General features: G+C 31.7%; 3 protein-coding genes across 7 annotated transcripts; 2 read left to right on the top strand and 1 right to left on the bottom strand.

Annotated features, from left to right (window-relative positions):
* The first annotated feature begins 277 nt into the window (after positions 1 to 277).
* On the top strand, positions 278 to 5,030 carry LOC129901527 (phosphoethanolamine N-methyltransferase 1-like). The gene is made up of 12 exons (XM_055976732.1): positions 278 to 455; positions 799 to 920; positions 1,606 to 1,743; positions 1,918 to 2,055; positions 2,457 to 2,600; positions 2,981 to 3,091; positions 3,181 to 3,322; positions 3,563 to 3,843; positions 4,012 to 4,173; positions 4,269 to 4,322; positions 4,546 to 4,620; positions 4,730 to 5,030. The coding sequence occupies exons 1-12, from the start codon at positions 446 to 448 to the stop codon at positions 4,826 to 4,828; spliced, it is 1,476 nt and encodes a 491-aa protein (XP_055832707.1). The 5' UTR covers positions 278 to 445; the 3' UTR covers positions 4,829 to 5,030.
* Positions 5,031 to 7,174: 2,144 nt separating this feature from the next.
* Positions 7,175 to 7,905, top strand: LOC129899412 (calcium-binding allergen Ole e 8-like). Its single transcript, XM_055974373.1, has one exon. It carries the CDS (start codon positions 7,285 to 7,287, stop codon positions 7,744 to 7,746), a length of 462 nt encoding a protein of 153 aa, XP_055830348.1. The 5' UTR covers positions 7,175 to 7,284; the 3' UTR covers positions 7,747 to 7,905.
* Positions 7,906 to 15,612: 7,707 nt separating this feature from the next.
* On the bottom strand, positions 15,613 to 20,934 carry LOC129901121 (uncharacterized). 5 transcript variants are annotated; one of them, XR_008769762.1, is made up of 11 exons: positions 20,764 to 20,934; positions 20,594 to 20,663; positions 20,429 to 20,496; positions 19,978 to 20,039; positions 19,550 to 19,631; positions 19,198 to 19,431; positions 17,974 to 18,102; positions 17,829 to 17,890; positions 17,630 to 17,746; positions 16,559 to 16,670; positions 15,613 to 15,763 (listed from the first exon to the last, which is right to left on the bottom strand). XR_008769762.1 is itself a non-coding variant. In XM_055976241.1 (10 exons), exons 1-9 carry the CDS (start codon positions 20,812 to 20,814, stop codon positions 17,641 to 17,643), a joined length of 864 nt encoding a protein of 287 aa, XP_055832216.1. In that variant the 5' UTR covers positions 20,815 to 20,934; the 3' UTR covers positions 16,373 to 16,670; positions 17,630 to 17,640. The 5 variants fall into 5 exon arrangements, 1 of the variants encoding a protein (XP_055832216.1); XR_008769760.1 differs by having other exon boundaries at positions 15,613 to 15,770; XR_008769761.1 differs by having other exon boundaries at positions 16,554 to 16,670.
* Positions 20,935 to 21,089: the final 155 nt, after the last annotated feature.

Raw genomic sequence — 21,089 nt, forward strand, 5'->3', positions numbered from 1 at the left:
TTGCTTATGATTCATGGAAGCTGAATTTTACCCATTTTCAACCGTACTAACGAAATTAGGATTATAAAAGATATTTAAAATTTAATATATATTTATAAAATATTATTTTAATTTTAATTTATATGATGATACTAGATTGAATACAAAAATAAAAACTGAAAAAAAAATAATTAAAAATTCAATAAGTTGTAACTAATTTACAAACAACAAAAACTATCAGCAGGGTTGTCTTTTCAATGCTTTTGTCGTGGTCTATAAAGTGGGAAAGCCACTGCGAAGCAAATTGCTTAACATATTTTGGTTTATTATTTGATGCATCAGAGAGGTAGAATTAGTAATTGTAAATCAAGGTCCTTTTCTAGATCTCGCCTTGCTGTTGAAGGCTGTTAATTGAAACATCCATTTCTGCAAATTGAAACATCACTAGCTTCTATCAAATATATATATGGCTCCAGGTAATAATAACTTCTGCACGACACAATACACGCACTTCAACATGATATCAGAATGTTTAAAAGTTCTTGAGTTCCGACGTGGAAAGCACAAAAATTGCAATAAATAGTATATATTAATTAAAAATCTTAAAAATTAAATTCATAAAACTTAAATGCTGGATCCGCTTCTGTTTTGCTAGTGAAATAGTCATATCGTGCATAAAGGAAGTGTTGTGAATCGAAATAAAGTAAATGTGTCATCTATCTAATTGAATGTTTTTAGATGAGAGAGTGCACACAATTTAACTTGTTTGTTTGAATTGGAAATTTGCTGATGTTTTGAATATGAATGTGTTGTGTGTAGAGGTAGGAAAAGAACGTGAGATTCAAAAGAATTATTGGATGGAGCAAACTGCTGAACTCAATTTGGAGGCAATGATGCTTGATTCTGAAGCATCAGATCTTGATAAACAGGATAGGCCTGAGGTATATGTTTCTGCTTTTTCTGTATAATTGTTTCCATATTCCTTGTTAATGTTATAATTTCATATACGTAATTTGAGTATGAAACCTTATTAATAGCAATTATTTGGTACACTAAGTGTGGGGGTGCACTAAGCTTCTGCTATGCTTGGGGTTTGGGGAAGGCCTAATCATAAGTGTCTATTGTACATAGTCTTATCCTGAATTTCTCGCTTATCCTGAATTTCTGCGAGAGGCAAGTGTTTATCCTCTATGCTAGACATAAATCCTGGATCAAGATTGACTATCTATTACTTTCTCATGCCTGTAACTAGGGAGCTTCTTTTTCATTCGATAAACTGTTGTAGAATAGCGATGGTTAACTAGCCAGCAAATAAAGAAGAAGAAATAACACAAGGATTTAAGGAAGTTCTGTCAAGCCTACATCCTCGAGGCAGAAGTAGCAAGAGTTTTCCGCTATGAAAAAAAAGAAACAGTATATCAGATCCCCAATTACAATCCACTTTAAATACCCCAAGTGTTTCCTAAACCTGCAGGGTTCCAAAAAATAGATGAAAACATAATAGGTTCCGGATTCAAGTCATGTGACAGGGCTCACATTTTATTATAGTTCATTTTGTGAATTCATAAGATTTGCCGTCAGAAAATGTATAGGCCAATTCACTCAAATATTGAGATTTGTCATTAGGTGCTTTCACTGCTTCCATCGTATGAAGGGAAATCGGTGTTGGAATTGGGTGCTGGTATTGGCCGTTTCACAGGGGACTTAGCCGAGAAGGCTGGGGAGCTTGTAGCAGTGGACTTTATTGAAGAAGTGATTAAGAAGGTTTGTAGCATATTTCCTTTGGAACGTTTGAATTTTCTGTTTATGTTATATGAACCTGTAAATGAGTTGGTTCTAAAAGATTCACTTGTTGTTGCTTCATGTTCAATAAATGGTGACAAATCTAGTGAATGGATTTTCATATACTTGCTTATCTATTTATTTGCTTCCTTGTAGAATGAGAGCATCAACGGGCACCACAAGAATGTCAAGTTTATGTGTGCTGATGTGACTTTACCAGATTTGACCTTTTTACCTGAATCGATGGATTTGATATTTTCTAACTGGCTACTGATGTATCTTTCTGACGAAGAGGTAATTTTTCCTGCTTCCGATAACTTCTGTCGCAGTGTCTGCATCTAACAGTGACATGCATATATCATCATCAAAATGCAGCCTCTATGCCAGATCATGCTTGCGGTAAGATAGCTGAAAATAAATAATGTGCAATAGGTTATAACGTGCAATAATCCACCACCATCCAAAAGTTTTTGGAACTGGAAGTATCATCCCTTTAGAAAACTGGAGAATTTGTATGAAAATTTTCCGAACAAGCCTACATTCTTAGACTACTTTCCAAATGTAGATAGGAGCATCTATTATGGATGATGATTATGGTAAAATGAATTTCTTACTTGCTCTTCAAACATTTGACTGTGTTGTTGTGGTTGTTGTACTAATTAACATTTTAAACTACTTTATTCCATTTTTTGCAGGTTCAGGACCTTGCGGAGAGAATGGTCAAATGGTTGAAAGTTGGTGGCTATATATTTTTTAGAGAGACATGCTTTCATCAATCAGGAGATCACAAGGGAAAGAACAATTCAATCCACTATCGAGAGCCTAGATTTTATACAAAGGTCATCCTAAAAAGATTTTTTTTTTCTTTCACACTCAAAAATTAACGCATGAGTGACTAGGGCTTTACATTAATTCTGTGTGAATTGTGATCTTCTTTTTTTCTAGTAAATTTGCCTGAAAAGAAAACATTTTTCGGGGAAATCCTTGATAAACAAATTTATTTATGCAAATATATGAAGAATTTCACATTAAGTTTCTAGCTGTATAGTGCATTGAAAGTTAAGGATGAAAACTCAATTACCAGTTTGTCTAGTAATGTTTCCATTCAATTCCTTGCTTTAAGACAACATAAAAGATCACTCCAAAGTAGTCACAAGAGTTTTCTTTGCTCAGCTTAAACTACTCGAGTCTGTTGTTTGATTATCTTCTTGACCATTAGGTTTTCCAAGAATGTAATTTAAAGGATGATGCTGGAAAATCATATGAACTTTCTCTCATCGGTTACAAGTGCATTGAAACTTATGTAAAAAACAAATGGAATCAAAATGAGGTATGACTTTGCAATCGTCCTTACTCTTCTGTTAGTTATTATTCACCTAACAATTAAATCAATGTGTTCTTGCTGCTTGCAACTTTCAGATTTGCTGGATATGGCAGAAGGTTCGTTCTGAGGATGACAGGGGATTCCAGCATTTCTTGGACACTATTCAGTACAAGTCTAATGGCATACTGCGATATGAACGTGTCTTCGGGCCAGGCTTTGTGAGCACAGGAGGAATTGGTATGGCTCTTTCCCTATTCAAGTCCCTAACTGCATTTATGTCACTTCATGTAATATGCTATAGGATCTTTAATTTGTTTCTCTGGATTATCAATCATTGTGGTGAGGACTTGTGCACCTGGTTCTCTGAACAAATCTATTTGCAAGTATTGTTCTTGTTATGGTTCCGTCCTTCCACAAACATTAATTTAGTACAGCATTTATCTGCTATTCGGTTATTCTGTATTTGTTCTTGAACAGACACCACCAAAGAATTCGTTGCCATGTTGGATCTTCAGCCTGGCGAAAAAGTCCTTGATGTTGGTTGTGGTATCGGCGGAGGTGACTTTTACATGGCTGAGAAGTATGATGTTCATGTTGTCGGCATTGATCTCTCAGTTAACATGATCTCATTGGCTTTTGAACGTGCTATTGGTCGCAAATGTGCGGTTGAATTTGAGGTTGCTGATTGCACAGTGAAAACATATCCTGAAGGATCATTCGATGTGATATACAGCCGGGACACTATCCTTCACATCCAGGTAACTAGCAGTCTTTTCTATACAACATCTCATTTCCTTTACTTGGTTATTCTGTATCTGCTCTAAAGTTATATGTTTTACTCATCTTATTTTGATAGCCATCTTCAACATTACATTGCCACATTTCTTTTTTGCCCTAACGGTTGAATAATTATCGAGTGCTTTCAGGACAAACCTGCATTATTCAGATCTTTCTATAAGTGGCTGAAGCCTGGAGGCAGAGTCCTCATAAGTGATTATTGTAAAAAGGCAGGACCAGCATCCGAAGAATTTGCAGGTTATATCAAACAAAGAAGTTACGATTTACATGATGTTGAAGCATATGGACAGGTAAACATTTATCCCATACAATTAATGTGTCTCAATCCTCCTTTTTGCTAGTGTTTTTTTGAATGACAATGCTACTCTATAATTTCACAATACAGATGCTCAGAGATGCTGGTTTCAACGAAGTTATTGCTGAGGATCGAACTGAACAGGTATGTTTTTCTTTCTTTGTTTTGGATTTAAGTTATACACACTGACAGTATAAAGATTTGTTACACTATCATCATAGTTTTCGTTAGGTTATTAATTACTTATATAGACCTGATTGTGTAAATAGTTTTACATCACATTTGAGCTTAAAACTCTTAATTCCATTGCGTGCTTCGCTTGGAAGACACTGATATGAACCTAAAATGTCTATTACTTGCCTTGCAGTTCATGGAAGTTCTCCAGAAAGAGTTAGATACTGTCGAGAATGAAAGAGAGTCATTTATCCAGGAATTTTCTGAAGTGAGTGCAATGTCATAGAGTATTATACACCTAATTTAATGAAATGTCTAATGATTGGTGATGTATGATTAATTCATCTCATTTTATTTTTGATTTTTTGCCTATACAGCAAGACTACAATGATATAGTTGGAGGTTGGAAGGCCAAGCTAATCAGGAGTTCATCTGGTGAGCAAACATGGGGTTTGTTCTTTGCCAAGAAAAATTGATTTGTGTTCATTGTTGAGTTGTTTGATTGAAGCTAATAAAAATCATTTAAGTTAGATGTTGTAATGATTCCTACACTCGAGATCCCACTTGTGGGATTATCTGGGTATGTTGTTGTAATGATTAATATATTGTCAGTTTAACTTAATCTGGGAGTTACTTTAAATTGTATTAGAGATTAATAATACCATCATTCATGCCTTTTCCAGTACTATTCAATAGTATTCATATATAAGCATTGGGAACCCCAATTTTTTTCTTAGAGCTTGGCGTTGTTGTTGGAGGCCAAAAACACTTATTTTGAGACAAAAACACTTTTTTTTAAAAAATAAAATATTTAACTAATCAATAAAACTGTTTTTAATTGGAAGCAGAAGCAAATTCTTTTCTTTTGGGGAAGAAGCTAAAAAATTCTGCTTCTTAAAAAAAAGCAGAAGTAGAAAATTATTTTTTCAAGACCAAACTATTCTTGTCATATATACATATTTACCAATATATCTCTTACATTTATTTATTATTGTGGTGAATTTTTGTATGTGATGATTTTAATATTATATCAATATTTAATTTATTTTTATATTTACAACAACAACAACAACCCAGTGAAATTTCAGAATATGGGGTCTTGGGAGGGTAAAATGTATGCAGACCTTACTCCTACCAAGGCATTTATTTTTATGTTTATCTATATATAATATTGATTGAAAATTTGAATATGTACATTTTAATTTAATAAAAATAAAATAAAATTAAAAAATTTATAAAATATATTTAAATAATTTATTTTTATAAAAAATAATCTTAATATTAGAAGTGCATTGATACTTCTATTTTTTCATAATTTGACTCTCAAGAGTACTTTTTAAAAAAATTAACCAAACATAATATGCTTATTAAAAGCAATGAATTAACCAAACACAAATACTTATTTTTTCAAAAACACTTTTCTAAAAAGCCATTTTAAAAAAAAACATTTCTAAGAATAAACATTTTTTAACAGCAATGCCAAACGAGCTCTAAATCTGCCTGTCTATACTATGGATCTAATCTATCACAATTTAAAAATTAATTCAAGGGGTGAGCAATCTTTTTATAAAGAAAGAAATAATTTGTTCCTCTATCAATATTATATGCAATTCTTAATATATTTTTTGCACGCTCAAAACTAAATATTTAAAACATGAACAATATAAACATGACAACACAATATTGAGCAAATCAAGAATATGAATAAGTCTAATTCTAATATAATGAGAACAAATTAATTTTCAAAAGTTTATCTCAGAAAACAAAAAATATCTAAAATTATAAGAAGATAACAAATTTCCTTCACATGAAGTATGATATTTTCTCTAGTACTGCGTGAATACGGTAGTGAACTGCTTCACTTTTAATTAAAGATCTTAAATTTAAATTTTAAGTATAAAAAATTTTTCTTTCCAAACATCATACTGCTAATTTAAATTTGCGAAGTTCAACAAACTTTAAACACCAAATAAAAAATCAAAAAAAATTATGAAATCGTCGAAAGTTAGTCGGTTTCGTCAAAACAAAAAAGGCCACAGCCCACAACACGTCCTACACGCGCCTCACTAGCTCCGTACACGCCTTTCACTCGCTTCCAACTTTATCACATAGAGCCCGTTTGGATGGGCTTAAAAAAAATAACTTTTATGTATGAAGTGCTTTTAGAACTTTAAATGTTGAAAGTTATTTTTATAAATAAGCAATTGAGTGTTTGGATAAAAGTGCTTAAATGAGGAAAATTATATGAATTTTAGGGTTAAAAAAATAAAAAGGGTAGTTTGGGAATTTAATTAAAATATAAGGGATATAAAAGTAATTTCCATGGTCAAAGAAAATGACTTTAAGCACTTAGGAAAAAAAAGTTAGAAATCCTAACTTTTCATTTTTGACTTAAGAACTTCCTGGCTTAAAGTTAACATTAGGCAAACACGTCCAAAAGCTGAAAAGGGGTTTTAAGTTGATTTTGACCAACTTAAAGTCAATTCAAACGGACTCATAGCCCCACCCTCTCCCATCCCACAATTGCGGGAAATTAAAATAAATTTATAAAAATAATAATATATTTAATATAATTTCACAAATAACTTTAAATAAAATAGGATGTTCTGATATTTTATTCTAAATTTTATGGAATAAAAATGTTTTTTACAGTTTCTCAGCAAAAAAATAATGTAATCAAAACACTAAAATAAGATTTAAAAAGCAACATGTAATAAAAAATTTAATAAAAAAAATACTACTATTAAATTAAATAGCAAATTTAATCCGTTGGCTTCAACTGGTCACGAGTAATCAGCTCTCTCTCTCTAACCCTGCACCTCTCATTCTCTCTCTATATCACTCGCTATATAAATCCTCCTCGTAAATCTCCCTCCATTCGTGTAACGTCTTCTCTCAATTTTATTCATTTTTTCATATACAATAGGAAAAAATGGCTACCGAAGGTACTCCCTGTGTTTACCTTCAAGACATGGAAGAAGTGAAAAAAGTATTTGAGCGTTTCGACGCCAACGGCGACGGCCTGATCTCCGGGGACGAACTTTCCGGTGTACTGAAAGCGCTAGGATCTGACACTTCGCCGGACGAAGTTGCGCGTATGATGGACGAAATTGATACCGACAAGGACGGTTGCATTAACATAGATGAATTTGCAGAGTTTTGCAAAAACGACGATTCCGTCGACGGCGGCGCTAAGGAACTGAAGGAGGCGTTTGATCTTTACGATCAGGACCATAACGGAAGGATTTCAGCTACTGAGCTTCATCAGATCCTGAACCGTTTGGGCCAGAATTGTACCATTGAGGATTGTACCAAAATGATCACGTCTGTTGATGCTAACGGTGACGGTTACGTTTGCTTTGAAGAGTTTAAGAAGATGATGGGTAATAAATAAACCTTCTTCTTTATGTTAAGTTTTTTAGTTATTTAAATGGCTGATAACGGTGAGGTACACCGGATTTTGGTGGGGCCTCTTGTAGTGTATAAATTTTTGGTCTAATAAATGGTAAGACCTTAGCTTTCGATCGGTTTTAATCCATTATATTTTCTATTCTATTCGTTTCAATTTACGAGATATTTTCGTTTCCAATTATTAATCGGTGAGCTTTTATTGAACAACTTGAAGCTTGAAAAAATGATACTATCTTCGCCTGCCTAGATTAATATTTTACTAAAAATGTTTGTCTCATATTACTTGATTACTTACTAAATTAAAGTGGAATTAATTAAAGTTTTCTTATTTTACCCTTATAATTAATATGACATTTTGAATATATGCAATTTTTAATACTAATTATTATTATACTCTATGTATATTGCATTGATATAGATAAAGAGCAAAATGATAAATTTTTTTAATATATTAATAATTTTTTAATCACCATGTAAAGTTGAAAGTGTCCATTAGATGATCAAGCCTCTCACGCTCCATTAATATATCATTATGCTAAGTCAACTAAAAATATTTAAATGATACAAAATTTAGATCATTTATTTCATTCGATGTTTGATATTTATATTTAAAAAATTGATTAATTTGAAAGCGTACATTGTAGGATTCATTTCAAAGAATAATGTTCCTAACCAAAAAAAAATTTATATCCAAATTTTAAATCCAAAATTACCTTAACTTATATCGGTGAAGTTCACTTACTTTTTAAAATAAAATCATGAAAGATACTTCATATCAAATTAGAAACTATTACAAGTCACAAGTGGATTATTACAATAACCACAAGTTGAGTTAGAAGCTATAGACACCAATGGCGTAAAATAGTAGTAAAAGCTAACACTATATTATTGCTATTAAAGTATTAATAGTAGCAAGTTGAGGCTGAATAAGTCGTTGCTTGACCACCTTCATTGTTCAAGTATTATATAATTTTTTAGTTTAATATCATGGAAAACTTTCAAAAATAGCAAAAATTTGAAAGATAATTAGGCTCATTAGCTATAGCTTATCTAATTCCATTTCATAGCTATAGTTTCAGTTGCTATGTCAATTTTCGTTTGTATATCTTGCTGCATTATACAAATTGGATTTTTTCCGTTTGTATATCTCGCTATACATTATACAAATTGAATTTTCAGGAAGATTGTATATTCAAATACAAATTTGCTTTAGAGATTTATATATCAGCCCCTAAATTCGCTTTTATACCAATACAAACCTTTAGAGATTAGTATATGTGCCTCCACAGATTTGTATATGAGCTTCGAAATATACAAATATAAAAAATAATACAAATTTATTTTAGAGATTTGTATATTCGTTTTCAAATTTGTATATGAGCCCCAAATTTGTCTAATAGCAAATTTTATTAAACTGTAGCCAATTTACGTAATTTTTTGAAACTATAATTATATTAAATAATATATTAGTAATGTTTGCCAATTCACGTAATTTTCCCTACATACATAAAATATCTCTTTTATTTTTTCTAATAAGTTTTTATAATTGCAGGCAAAAAATGAATGACCTTTTGCTTACAAACCCTTTTTATGAATTTTTGTGACACTTCAATAAAATTGATTGATTGTACCAAAATAATTATAACCTCAAAATTACAAGAAAGGCTTCAATTTAACCAAAGATCAACGAAGCATTCACCAACTCACGAAGCAAAAACGGAAATCATAAATTATTTCCTCCGGCTCATTTTAACTATGTTTTAGCTCCAAAAAATAACTATAACCTCAAAATTACAAAAGTATTTACCTTTATTAAATCGGGGCAACTTAAAGAGCAGCTAAAATAGGACGAACAGCTACTAAATTTCCTTGTTTACACTTTGAGTAATTCATACTAAATTTTTTTGTGGTCCAATTATTTCCTTATTCATACTTTCCTTCTAATTAATTTATGCGTTTAACACATACCCTTAAGGTAAATATCGATTCCATCTTTTTCATTCAAAAAATGAATCTTCAGCATAAGAATCAAAAACTTGTTCTTACACCTAGAAAAAGTCTTAGAGTTGTCGAGGATAAAACATTAGTCAAGATAGAGCCACCAAATTTTCACATTTTAACTCAAACACCGATAAAAAAGAATGTCTATCCAGTAAAGAAAAATGTCTCTCCTTTAAAGAAGAATTAAAATCCAGCCAAAAAAATTCAAACATTTGTCATGAAGATTGTGTCGATGGTGAAGAAAATCTCAACTTCTTCAAACCAAACGGGGCTAAAACGGAAGAGCTATTAAAATTTTGATTTCAATTTTGTAGATCAATAAAACAAAAAAAGCCAAAGAATGTTTTGAGGGAATAGTCTTCAAAACCATCGAGAAAAAGATCTAGTTCAATATTGAAAGAGGATTCTAAAAATTCCAAGTCAAAAAAGGTCGAACGTATTGTGAAGTATTTTTAATAAATTATTTTTAAAAAAATATTTCTTTTTTTATGTATACAATGATATGAAATTGGCATGAAATTGATACGAAATTAATAGACTTTATTTATTGACTGTGATTTCTGTATTAACATGAAAATGACTTTATTTTGGTGTACTGTGTGTATATGCAAAAAGATACTAGTATGAAATTATTATAATGTGTGTATTATTTGGTACGAAATTAGTATGAAATTATTATAATGTGTGTATTACTTGGATGAAATTGTTATAACTTGTGTGTATTATTTATTATGAAATTGATATGAAACAGCATCGAAAGTCTTTATTATGAAATTGGTGTATACTATGTGTTTGTAATTAGCATGAAGTTGGTATAAATTTCATACTATGTATACTATTATCATGTGTATATTTTTTAGTATGAAATTGTTACAACATGTGTAATTGGTATGAAATTGAAGATTCATATTCTGCATACTGTTATAATGTATGTATTATTTGGTATGAAATTGACATGAATGAGATTTACATTGATGCAAAATACCAAGGTACGGCACAATGCTCTGGCAATATGGAACATACAAGATCAGTGAGAGCGCAATTAGTGAGAGCGAAGTAACCGATACTGTTGCTAGAAAATTTGATGGACCACGCTTAACAAAACAACAGGCTCCGAATACCACTAATTATCCTACATCAAGACCCTTGAAATCATTTGCCAGATAAAGGATCGGCTCATATCTTCCTTCTTTTTTTCTTTAAAAATTTAGAATGCTATAAATTTTTTGCTTCAGTTTTTGACATTAAATAACATATATTATGTTTTTGTTTTATTAGTATTACTATGCAGTATACTAAATATTTTAGTGTCATTTGATTTATGTATAATATTTGGAATAAAGCTTAGCAATTAATTTTATAAAATTGAAATTCAATTACATATAAAATACACCTACAATTCTAACTGGATATCAATTGCATACAATTGCGCAGACTTTTGTACAGTGAGAAAAGACAAAAAAAAATATCACATTTATATCAATTTCATACCAAATTAAAATACACCGTGAACAGACTATAAATAACACAATGTACCAATTTCATATCAAATTCGTATAATATTTTAATGAACGATTCTTCCAAACAAATCACATTTGATAGACCACGCATGTCAAAAGAACATGCTCCGAACACCACTAATTATCTTACACCAAGACCCTTGAAATCATTTGTCAGATAGATGATCAGCTCAAAGAAAAATTCTTTCAAAAATGATAAGAACGAAATCAGAAAAAATGATCGAGAGAGAAGACAACCAAGACGATTGAAAAAAAATTTATTTCATAAAAGCAAATAACAAATTGAGTAAACTGATTTAAGTAATTTAAGGAATACAAATATCTAATTAGTTATAGTCTCCTTATTAGATGTCAATTACTATAAATTATCTTTTCCATTTATAATTGGTTAGAGTGATTTAAGGAAGATAAATAATTAATACATTTATTACTTTGTTATTTTCTAATACGTTTTTTCATTATTTTATTATATTAAAAAATTGTTATAAATTGTTAGTATTTTACTATTAGTACTTGAAAGATAAAAAATTATATTATAGCTAGTAATAAACTATCTTATAAATGTCATTTATGAAATTTTCACTTCGTTTATTGGTACTTTAGGATTCTATGTAGTTTGTTTTATTTTAGCTAGCATTCAAATTATGGAAGAATTGCAACTAGTTTGTTTTCTTGCAAGTTGAAGTTTCGAGAGTATCAAATATACGTATACATGTTGATTTTAATTTCTTTTCCAATCAAGTCATAGAATTAATTAATTTTAATTTGTGAATTATTAAACGTATAATTAAGGATCAAAGGTCTAGTCATCATCTATTTCCTTGTTTTCATACCTTATTAGTTTAATGTACGTAATTTACATGTATGTATCACACTAATTAATAAAAATATATAAATGAAGAATGAAATTATTAAAACATAGGACGTTAAAATAAATGTTACATATATTTAAATAAATATTATATCTCAAATATATTATTATTTATTGTACTTCAACTGATCTTCTTTTATAAATGATTTGTTGATTCTGTTATTTTTCATAATATATATAAAATTAAATTTTAATTAATTTGAAATTCTTAAATATTAGAATAACGAACATTGTTTAAAAGATCTAAATCTAAAAGTTTAAAATTACCACATAAATAAAAGGGAAGGCGACACCTTCCTCTAGAAAAGACAACTTCATGTCGAATAGAAAGGAGATCATTTACATGTAGAAAAATGTTAATTGGATAGAGTCCACAATTAATATCGTCGTAAATAACAAATATATTTATAAATAGCATCATAAATAAATAATTAAAATGAGATCTAACAACCACTCCCCCTCTCCAACATGGTAAGGTCCCACAAAATTGTTTTTTGCTTTTAGTAAAAAAGAAAAAGACAAGCAATTTTCTGAATAGTTCCATAAATATTTTGAAGTTTGACTATTTAAATTAAGGAAAAATTATCTAAAATATATATTTTATTTTATTATATTCTTTAAAAAAAATTATCATTTAAATAAATTTAAAATAAATCACTCATCTTTCACTGATACATCCCTATCTCCCTCTCGAATACATACCTCTCCTCTCTGCTACATCCCCTTCTCAAATACACCCCTCCCCTATATATCCAGATGTCCTATCTCCTGATACATTCCTCCTCTCACAGATACATCTCTTTCATGTGTATCCGAAAGTTCAGCAATGTATTCGAAATCCATAAATTTTAAGGAATTTTTGTAATTTGGAAAAGAGTAGGGAAATAATGTAATTAAGAGCCCGTTGGATTGGCTTATAAGTTGCTGAAAATAACTTTTTTTTAGTGTTTGACTGGCCAGCTTAGAACCATTTTGTGTTTAAAATAAGTCTAAGGCATGTTTGGCGTAATTTATCTAAAGCAGCTTATAGGCTGAAAGAAACCTATAAGCCAAAAAAAGAAGAAGTTGAACTACCCTTTATAATTTACTACAAATTTACCCTTAATTTTGACGGAGAAACACAAATCAAATGCACGATAAAAATATATTCAAATAGAGATATATTTAAACTACTTGTAATAATCCCGTAAATATAATACTGGATGTGCCAAGTCGAAGAGCCCATCTTCATGCGTAAAGTCCGTTAAGAGGATCCTAATTTTCTTAGAACTCAGGAGAGTTTGATCTTAGGATAAAATCAGCTGTGAGTACCATTATCCTATATTGTAAATTTTAATTATTGGAAGTGTCAATCTATGTTTATTTATAAAACTAAATTATCACAGGTTGGTTAGTATTAGAGTAACCTTCATATGGATGTGTTTTTAATGTATTCAGATTTAGAACAAGCTTTAAGGGTGACATTTTCATCTAAGAAAAAAAGTGAAGTTGCGTTTTAGCTTTTAAGTTGTAGGCCTAATTTAGAAGATGTTTTCTCTTTTATTGTATATTGGAATACTTCCAAGTGACTTTTGCTATCAGTTTTACTTTCAGTGCTTAGTTGTCCGTGCATCGAGTTCGTTTTATCAAATGTGAAGGAATGGTAAATTATAAATCACCTTGATATTAAGTAAAAGAAATATCAGATGAAGTATCACAGTAATTGCCTTCTAACTCTTTGACCAGCACTTCAGATTTCAGGCCTTATTTTGGGAAGAACGGCAGGCTCTGCAGTTTTTGAGATCCTCTGTTTGCTAATAACAGTAAGCTTCTTTTAATCCTTTAGATAGAACTTAGTCTAAAGGATTACTTCTTTAATAAGGAAGGGCTTACATAGTGAATCTTGTGAATTTTTTAAGAAAGATTTTGGATTAAGAGAAGACATGTTTAATTCAATCATAATTTGGATCAGTTAATGTAATTGCATTCCATCTCATTTTGTATAGCTTTATTCTACACATACTCTTTGTTCCAAAAAATTATAGTTACATCCATACTAGGTAGAAACTTGTAAATAAGGTAGGAAAACATTAGAAGTATGTTTAGTCTGATTTGATTTATAGAATAGAAATTTTGTTGGGTGTGGAGGCAAATGGGAGAACAGTTTGATAAACAGCTATGAGCCTTTTAAGAACGCCTTGTCAATTATATGACAACAACTAACAAGTTGAATCACTTCTCATTGGATACTCTTATGCCAACTGTATGAGAATGCCATGGATGTGTATTTATGTTACAAGGGTGGAACTTGTTAAGAATATTTTGACACGTAGAGGTTTAATAGTCTTTGCATACAAAAGAGATTATAGGAAAGTTTAGATGCTGTTAGTGACTTACTATTATCTTTACCTCTTTTAACGTTTCATATTTTTTATTTGTTGTCTACATATTTTGACTATTTTCATCAAAATAGTTTTCAGTGGGAGGTAATATATTGAGAGTACACACTTGAGATGGACTTCCATCATTTCCAAAAAGCAGACATTATATTGTAAGTTTAAATGAAAGATAATTTGAGACTGTCTAAAATAGACTTTTATTAACTTATTGAAGAACCTATAATTGACATGTTGGTACACTTTCTACTAATTTTTATCCATACATAGATTTCTTTTTTTCATTTGAAATTGATTGTCAATTTGTCGTCTTCTTTTTCTTTTTTCCCAAGAAAGAGGCTGTCAATTTGTCACTAACTATACGAGGGTCTATTCGTTAAATTTTCTCCAACAAAATTTATGTGCAATAGTGGAAACAGATGTATGTTTGTACTTTATAACTTCTCTTACATTCATTTTCACCCTTAGCTCAATCTATACTACTTTAGTTGATTGTTTTATTTTTTTGGTCTTTGAAGGTACTTCAAAACTCTTCCTTTAGAGATTTGGTTTGTGGAATAGTTATCATTGGCTATTGAGATGGAGAGTATGTCTCCAGCTCATTTGTATTGATCAATCAAGATGATTCAAATAATCTATATCTTTTTCAGATACTATGTGTATGGTATTTAAATATGATTCTATTGGACAATGTATTTTATGTTTTCTACACATTATGGATAATAGTGTCCTATTAAGCACAATAATAATGTAAATAGAAGTCTTTTTCGTAGGTATTTATTTGTCACGTCACAAATCAGACCTTCCTATAATGGTAGTATAACTTACAATAATGGTTCCAACAACCTGAGAGTTGTATTTTCAATTTCATATTAGTATTGACAGTTATATTGCAACAATTTGAAAAGAGCTAGCCCAAATGTTGGGCACGGGCAATGGTCTATCTAGTAATAATAATAAGTTTCTGAAGGGTATAAAAGTGGATGAAATAAATCCCTAGTGCTCTTAACAATTAATTATTAGCAGAATGGCGCAGAGAGATATAGAAGGTGTAGCAGTTCGCTGTGTATTGGTTTGCCAGCATGCCTTTGTAGAAATATTTGTATTCGTATTCATGTGATACCTTGCATTCAATCCACCACCAACTTGTTTATCTCATAACTTAAATTTATGCGTCAAAATAGCTGCAATTGCAAATCTGGTGCGAAACGGCCTCATCTTCCTTTGGCAGTGCTGCAGACTGAGAAAGTATGAATGGAAGATCAATTATTTTGCTTTAACTTTTTTGTTGGTTTAATTGATTTTTATATAATAGTTTATCTCTTTTATTTTGTTTCAGTCTTTAAATTGTGCAAGAGTTACAATTTAATTAGGTTTTGTCCTTGTTCTTAATTTCTTGAACGCACCCCTTTGGCAATGATAAACCAGTGCAATCACTAACTACTTATGCAGTAGTCTAGTTATAAGGGTGTGTTTGGCATCGAGGAAAAAAAAATATTATTTTTTTTCATATTTGGTTAGTCAAAATGTTATGATTTTTTTTAGAGGAAAACATTTACTTTCATACCAAATACATCCCAAATATTTATTAGAGTGAGTTTGATGATGGCCTCATAGCCTCGTGTGACGGGAGAAGGGGTACCCTCGTCTGGCACTCTTGAGTTCATTTAAGCATAATGTTCAAATTCTAGATCCGCCTCTATTCTTAGGAGATGTTAATATAATTACTTTGGACATCAACCTCGTCAATAAGCCAAGTTTGTGCACTAAAATTGAGTTATTATTGTACTAGGCAGTAGGACAAGAAGAGGGAAAATTATCAAATTAAATAACACTAAAAAGCACATGAATTTTTTAAAGATTCTTGCTAAGTATTTGTTGATCAAAACACACAAGAATAAACAATATGAACTAAAAAGATGAAATCAAAAAGAACTAAACTGTTGTGTGTAGTTGAGAATCCAATTGTAACTCAAGAGTGTAGTTGAGAATTCAATTGTAACTCAGTGGACAGAGTTGTTACCTTACCAGTACACACGCGTTGAGCAAGGTGATACAATATTACACGGGCCAGATACTGAAAAATTAACCAGTCGTCATCCTCATTTTCCATTCAGTATTGCCTCATCGCTGGCCAGTTCTGTACCTCGCAAAGGATATTCAATTTTCATAAGGAGGTCATCTACATAATGGTGAATGTAGCAAATAATTAAGCAAAATCAGATGTACAGGCACCAGATTACTGAGTTCAATGGATGCATGTTCAAGTTGAAACAAGATAAAGTATATCAAAGGATCAAGAGTTCTCTTCTCAAGATATTGAAAAGAGAAAATAAACAGGATTTTGGATTTTGTAGAAGACATATTAAGAGAGAATCTCCATTAGTTAGACTTAGATCCCTTTTGTATGGTTGGCATATCCTAATGAATAAGAAAAAACCAAGAACGACAATTGAACCTCACTCTACTACAAGCCAATTTGCCTCGACCACATTTCTCACGGCCTCACCTCTTTATGCAACCATAAAAACGAAATCTAAGAAGCAAATTATGCATGAAAGATAGAGCAAGGTAAAGGAGAGAAAGGGGGCAAAGAGGCAAGTGGCACAAGAAAAGAGGGAGGAGATGAATGGGGTGATAGGTCGTTGAAGCCGCCTTTTATGGCTGAATAGACTGATAGATGTTCTTGCCACTATTTCCCTACCCTTTTTCTGCTAGAACAGATATGTGCAACAGCAAAACTAGTTCAGGAAAATATTCTGTCTTGTCAACACTCATTAGCTTTCTGTTTCTTTCAATCTCTATCATGTGATATGCTTTCTGAACTTATCCCAGTGTAAGACAAAGACCAAATATATTGCGGAAAAAAAAATTATCAGTCATTGGCAACTCAAGAATATTTAGGTTGAATCTAATGACTATAAAATTTGAGGATCTTTCCTCAAATTGTAAAGCACTTGAAGTCACCTTTCCTCAAGTTCAAAATGAATGCTTTCCCTTAAGTGAACAATAAAAACCTTAAGAATCATATAACAAATAAAGTTGCGGAAAAATTGAGATAGATGAAAAAATTTATTTAGTAGGAGATTGAAATTTTACCAGCTTAGCTCTTATTGGGAAAGATTGCGACTGTACAGAGGAAACTCAAAAAGGAATAGAGTTTTGAACCATGAAGGAAGCTTTCCATATAATCCAGGGGGCAGCAGAATGAGAGGGCTGAAACAATCATTCTTAAAAGTCATTGTTACCATCTTTAATCTACAATCAGGGAAACTCCAGTGAGAAATTATGAGCTGACCTTGTTTTATCCTTGTATATTATATATTCAGCCACATTTCCATATTTCTTGTCTGCTGATTCCTATTAAAAGTACACTTAAAATGATATAAGGTCATGCTAGAACGGGTATGTAAGAGATAGAAGCAACAAGTCAATGATAGCACCTCAAGCAAGGGAATGCCACTAACGAAGAGCAGCAACAATGTTAAGAATACTGGTCCAAGCACAACAAGCCATTCAGCACCCTTCAGCACTGGTGTTGATGCCACAAATATTCCCCACCATAGAAAGATCTGAAGAAAATATAACCAAGAAATAAAGATCTCAAGAATCCAAATAAGCATTCCATACTTCTCATGTGAAACACAAGACTTGTCATGTGGAAAACCTGAATTACATTGATAGCCAAAATTGAAAAATCTTACTATTGATTTGCCTCCCTCTAACCAAACCAAAAATACTCTATCCTCTCGACTTCTGTGCATATAAGAACATAGGTAGAGTGATGCATGCAACCACCATTTAATATGAATATTTATTCAAGAAATGCACCAGCAACCTACCGATTCACCAAGATATATTTGGAACTCCTGTTAACTTTTGTCTTATTTATTTTCTCTCCTGCCTCGGATCATTTTGCATAATAAGACTCCTTACCCATCCCCTGCTCACCAAAAGAAGTGGTATATCAACACTCAAGGGAATAAACACATCACGAAAAGGTAATCAAAAGTTGTGTGATGGAAACCGATGAGCTGTAAGCTTCATAATTTTACTTGTGCACAGCACTGTGTAATATGACAACTTGTTTCTATGAATTCGTATTACTCCTATCGTCCCCCATTACTAGTCCTATGTTGATACTTGATTGGGTAGAAACTTGAAATATATAGTACTCCAAAGAATGTAATATATAGTAGAGCTGAAAATTACTATACAGGAAGATTTAGATGTAGCATGTAATTTTAATCTAAAGCATAAAAGGGGCAGCTCGATGCACAAAGCATCCCGCGGTAGCAGGGTCTGGAGAAGGGCCGCACCCCAAAGAGTGTGGCGTAAACAGTCTACCCTAATGCAAGTGCATCTAAATCTAAAGCATATGAAGGGAAAATACTTCTATTTAACAAAAATGGACATCATATTGCTACTAACCAGAAAGGGAAATAGCACCTCAACTTTTGAGTGACGGGAATATGTTTTTATGAAGACAAGTAGGATTATATAGGGATCAAAACCTCCTATGTACCAATGTAATGCTTGTGCATGCACTGATCCTCAACACAGAAGCAAATGACTTTTCTATCAAGCATGTTCAGTCCCCAGGATATCAAATTCAGAATACTTTCTATATATCACAGCAATATAAAAGAGAGGATTGAAAGTATAACCTCGCCAAAATAGTTTGGATGACGTGAATACTTCCAAAGTCCAACATTGCACCACTTTCCTCTGTTCTCTGGGGAGTTTTTGAATGCCAACTTTTGTTGGTCAGCTGTAATCTCAACTAAAATTCCAATAGACCACATAATCCAACCAATGATGTCTACCGCCTGAAGATATGGCTGGTGGTCACTTGCATTAACAACTGTTACCGGTAAACTCACAGTCCATACCCAGATTGCCTGTAATGTAAATTAAACTGTGATTCACATTAAGTGAGAAAAATCTTATCTTGCTGTAAGCAAAAGCTCACGATATGCAAGATAATTTGGTATATTGGTTTGGAAAAGGAAAATGAACCTGAAATATCCAAAATATTGCCAGTTTCCAAAGATTATCACGCTTATCATCAAAACGTCTATCCTCGCCCCATTGTAATATCCTGATTAGAACAAAAAAGGAAAACCGCTGTAAGATATGTTAAAAACATTCCCCTCTAGCTTTTCTACTGAACACAATAATTTTGTCATCAAGCAAACTGAAATATCATATCACTTTTGCAAGATTGAACCTTCTTATTGTCTCTAAGCATAGTGTTGTTTCAAAATTGTACAGAGTGCAACATTAATGTTACAAGAAGAGAACGATACACATAGAACTAGAGCATGAAAACAATGTCTTTTATGAGTCTGGAATTATAAGAAAGAACAAGAATCTATTATGGGAAGACAATTGTCCCCTATCTCGAACATACTAACACATGACATGCTATAGATGGATAGTTTTACCTCATTAATAGAAATAGCCCCAGTCGAAGGCCCCATATCACGACAAACACAGACAAGACCACCTGAAAGAAGAAGCAAAATTGGCTTTAAATTTTGCATCCGCCTCTTTAACTCAACAATAAACTTTGGGCATGCTTTATTATCTAATTAAGTTCATTCTTAATCCAAACATGCACACCAATACGTGCAGCAAAAACTTAAAAACTCGAACAATTGACTTCTTTAGAACAAGAAAATTCTCAAAGTGAAGCATGGAAATGCTAGTTGAAAGCAAAATTCCTATCTTAACTGATTGAAAGGTACATGGGACAAAGAAGAAAGGGAGGCTTCTTTTTATTCTCTTGAAAGAGCAAGTAGTGGCAAAGTCCTTTCTGGAATTACTTAACACACACCAAAAGTAACTTGAACCAAATTCAACACTGTGAAATCAGAAAGTGAGGAAAAAACTTACCTGTCGAAAATTCCATGAACCCTTTAGTATCAAAGTTAATAATGCAAGCACAATGAAATTTGTACCTCCTGTGTGCACATGAAAAAATATGACATACAGTACTATTAGTAATTACTGTTAATTTGATTTGAGAAGAATTGGAGGGAAATAAGAGGTTGTTGTTACCGGCGAAGTCGGTAACTTTATCAAACTTGAGGAGTGCTGTGATTATAAAAAAGATTAATTGGTAAACCACCTGACAACACACAACAACAACAACAACAAAAGAGCTGATTAATAATTTGTTTGTGAGGAAGAAAGAAAGCAAAACAAAAAAAAGAGCTGATTTTGCTTACTGTAACAATGGCGGTTAGTCCCAAAAAATGGGAGTCGATAACTGTCCCCATTCACACACAATTCCTTTCTCTTTGCTTTTTTTTTTTATCATACTATATTTGACCATGTTCTGAATATGTACTACGTCATCACTAGTATTGTCCTCTGGTTTGTGTGGTTTAGAATTTTGTTGTGGAATTTTTCAACCTTTTGACTCACATTTATTATTCCTTTTCTTGTTTATCTATCCATCTAGTACATCAATTTTGAATCCTTCCTTCAAATTATATATATATATATGCTACAAGTCATAGGGCGGCTATGGATGTAGTTGTATGAGTAGAAG

The sequence above is a fragment of the Solanum dulcamara genome, chromosome 8, assembly GCF_947179165.1.
Source record: "Solanum dulcamara chromosome 8, daSolDulc1.2, whole genome shotgun sequence".
Classification (NCBI taxonomy): Eukaryota; Viridiplantae; Streptophyta; class Magnoliopsida; order Solanales; family Solanaceae; genus Solanum; species Solanum dulcamara.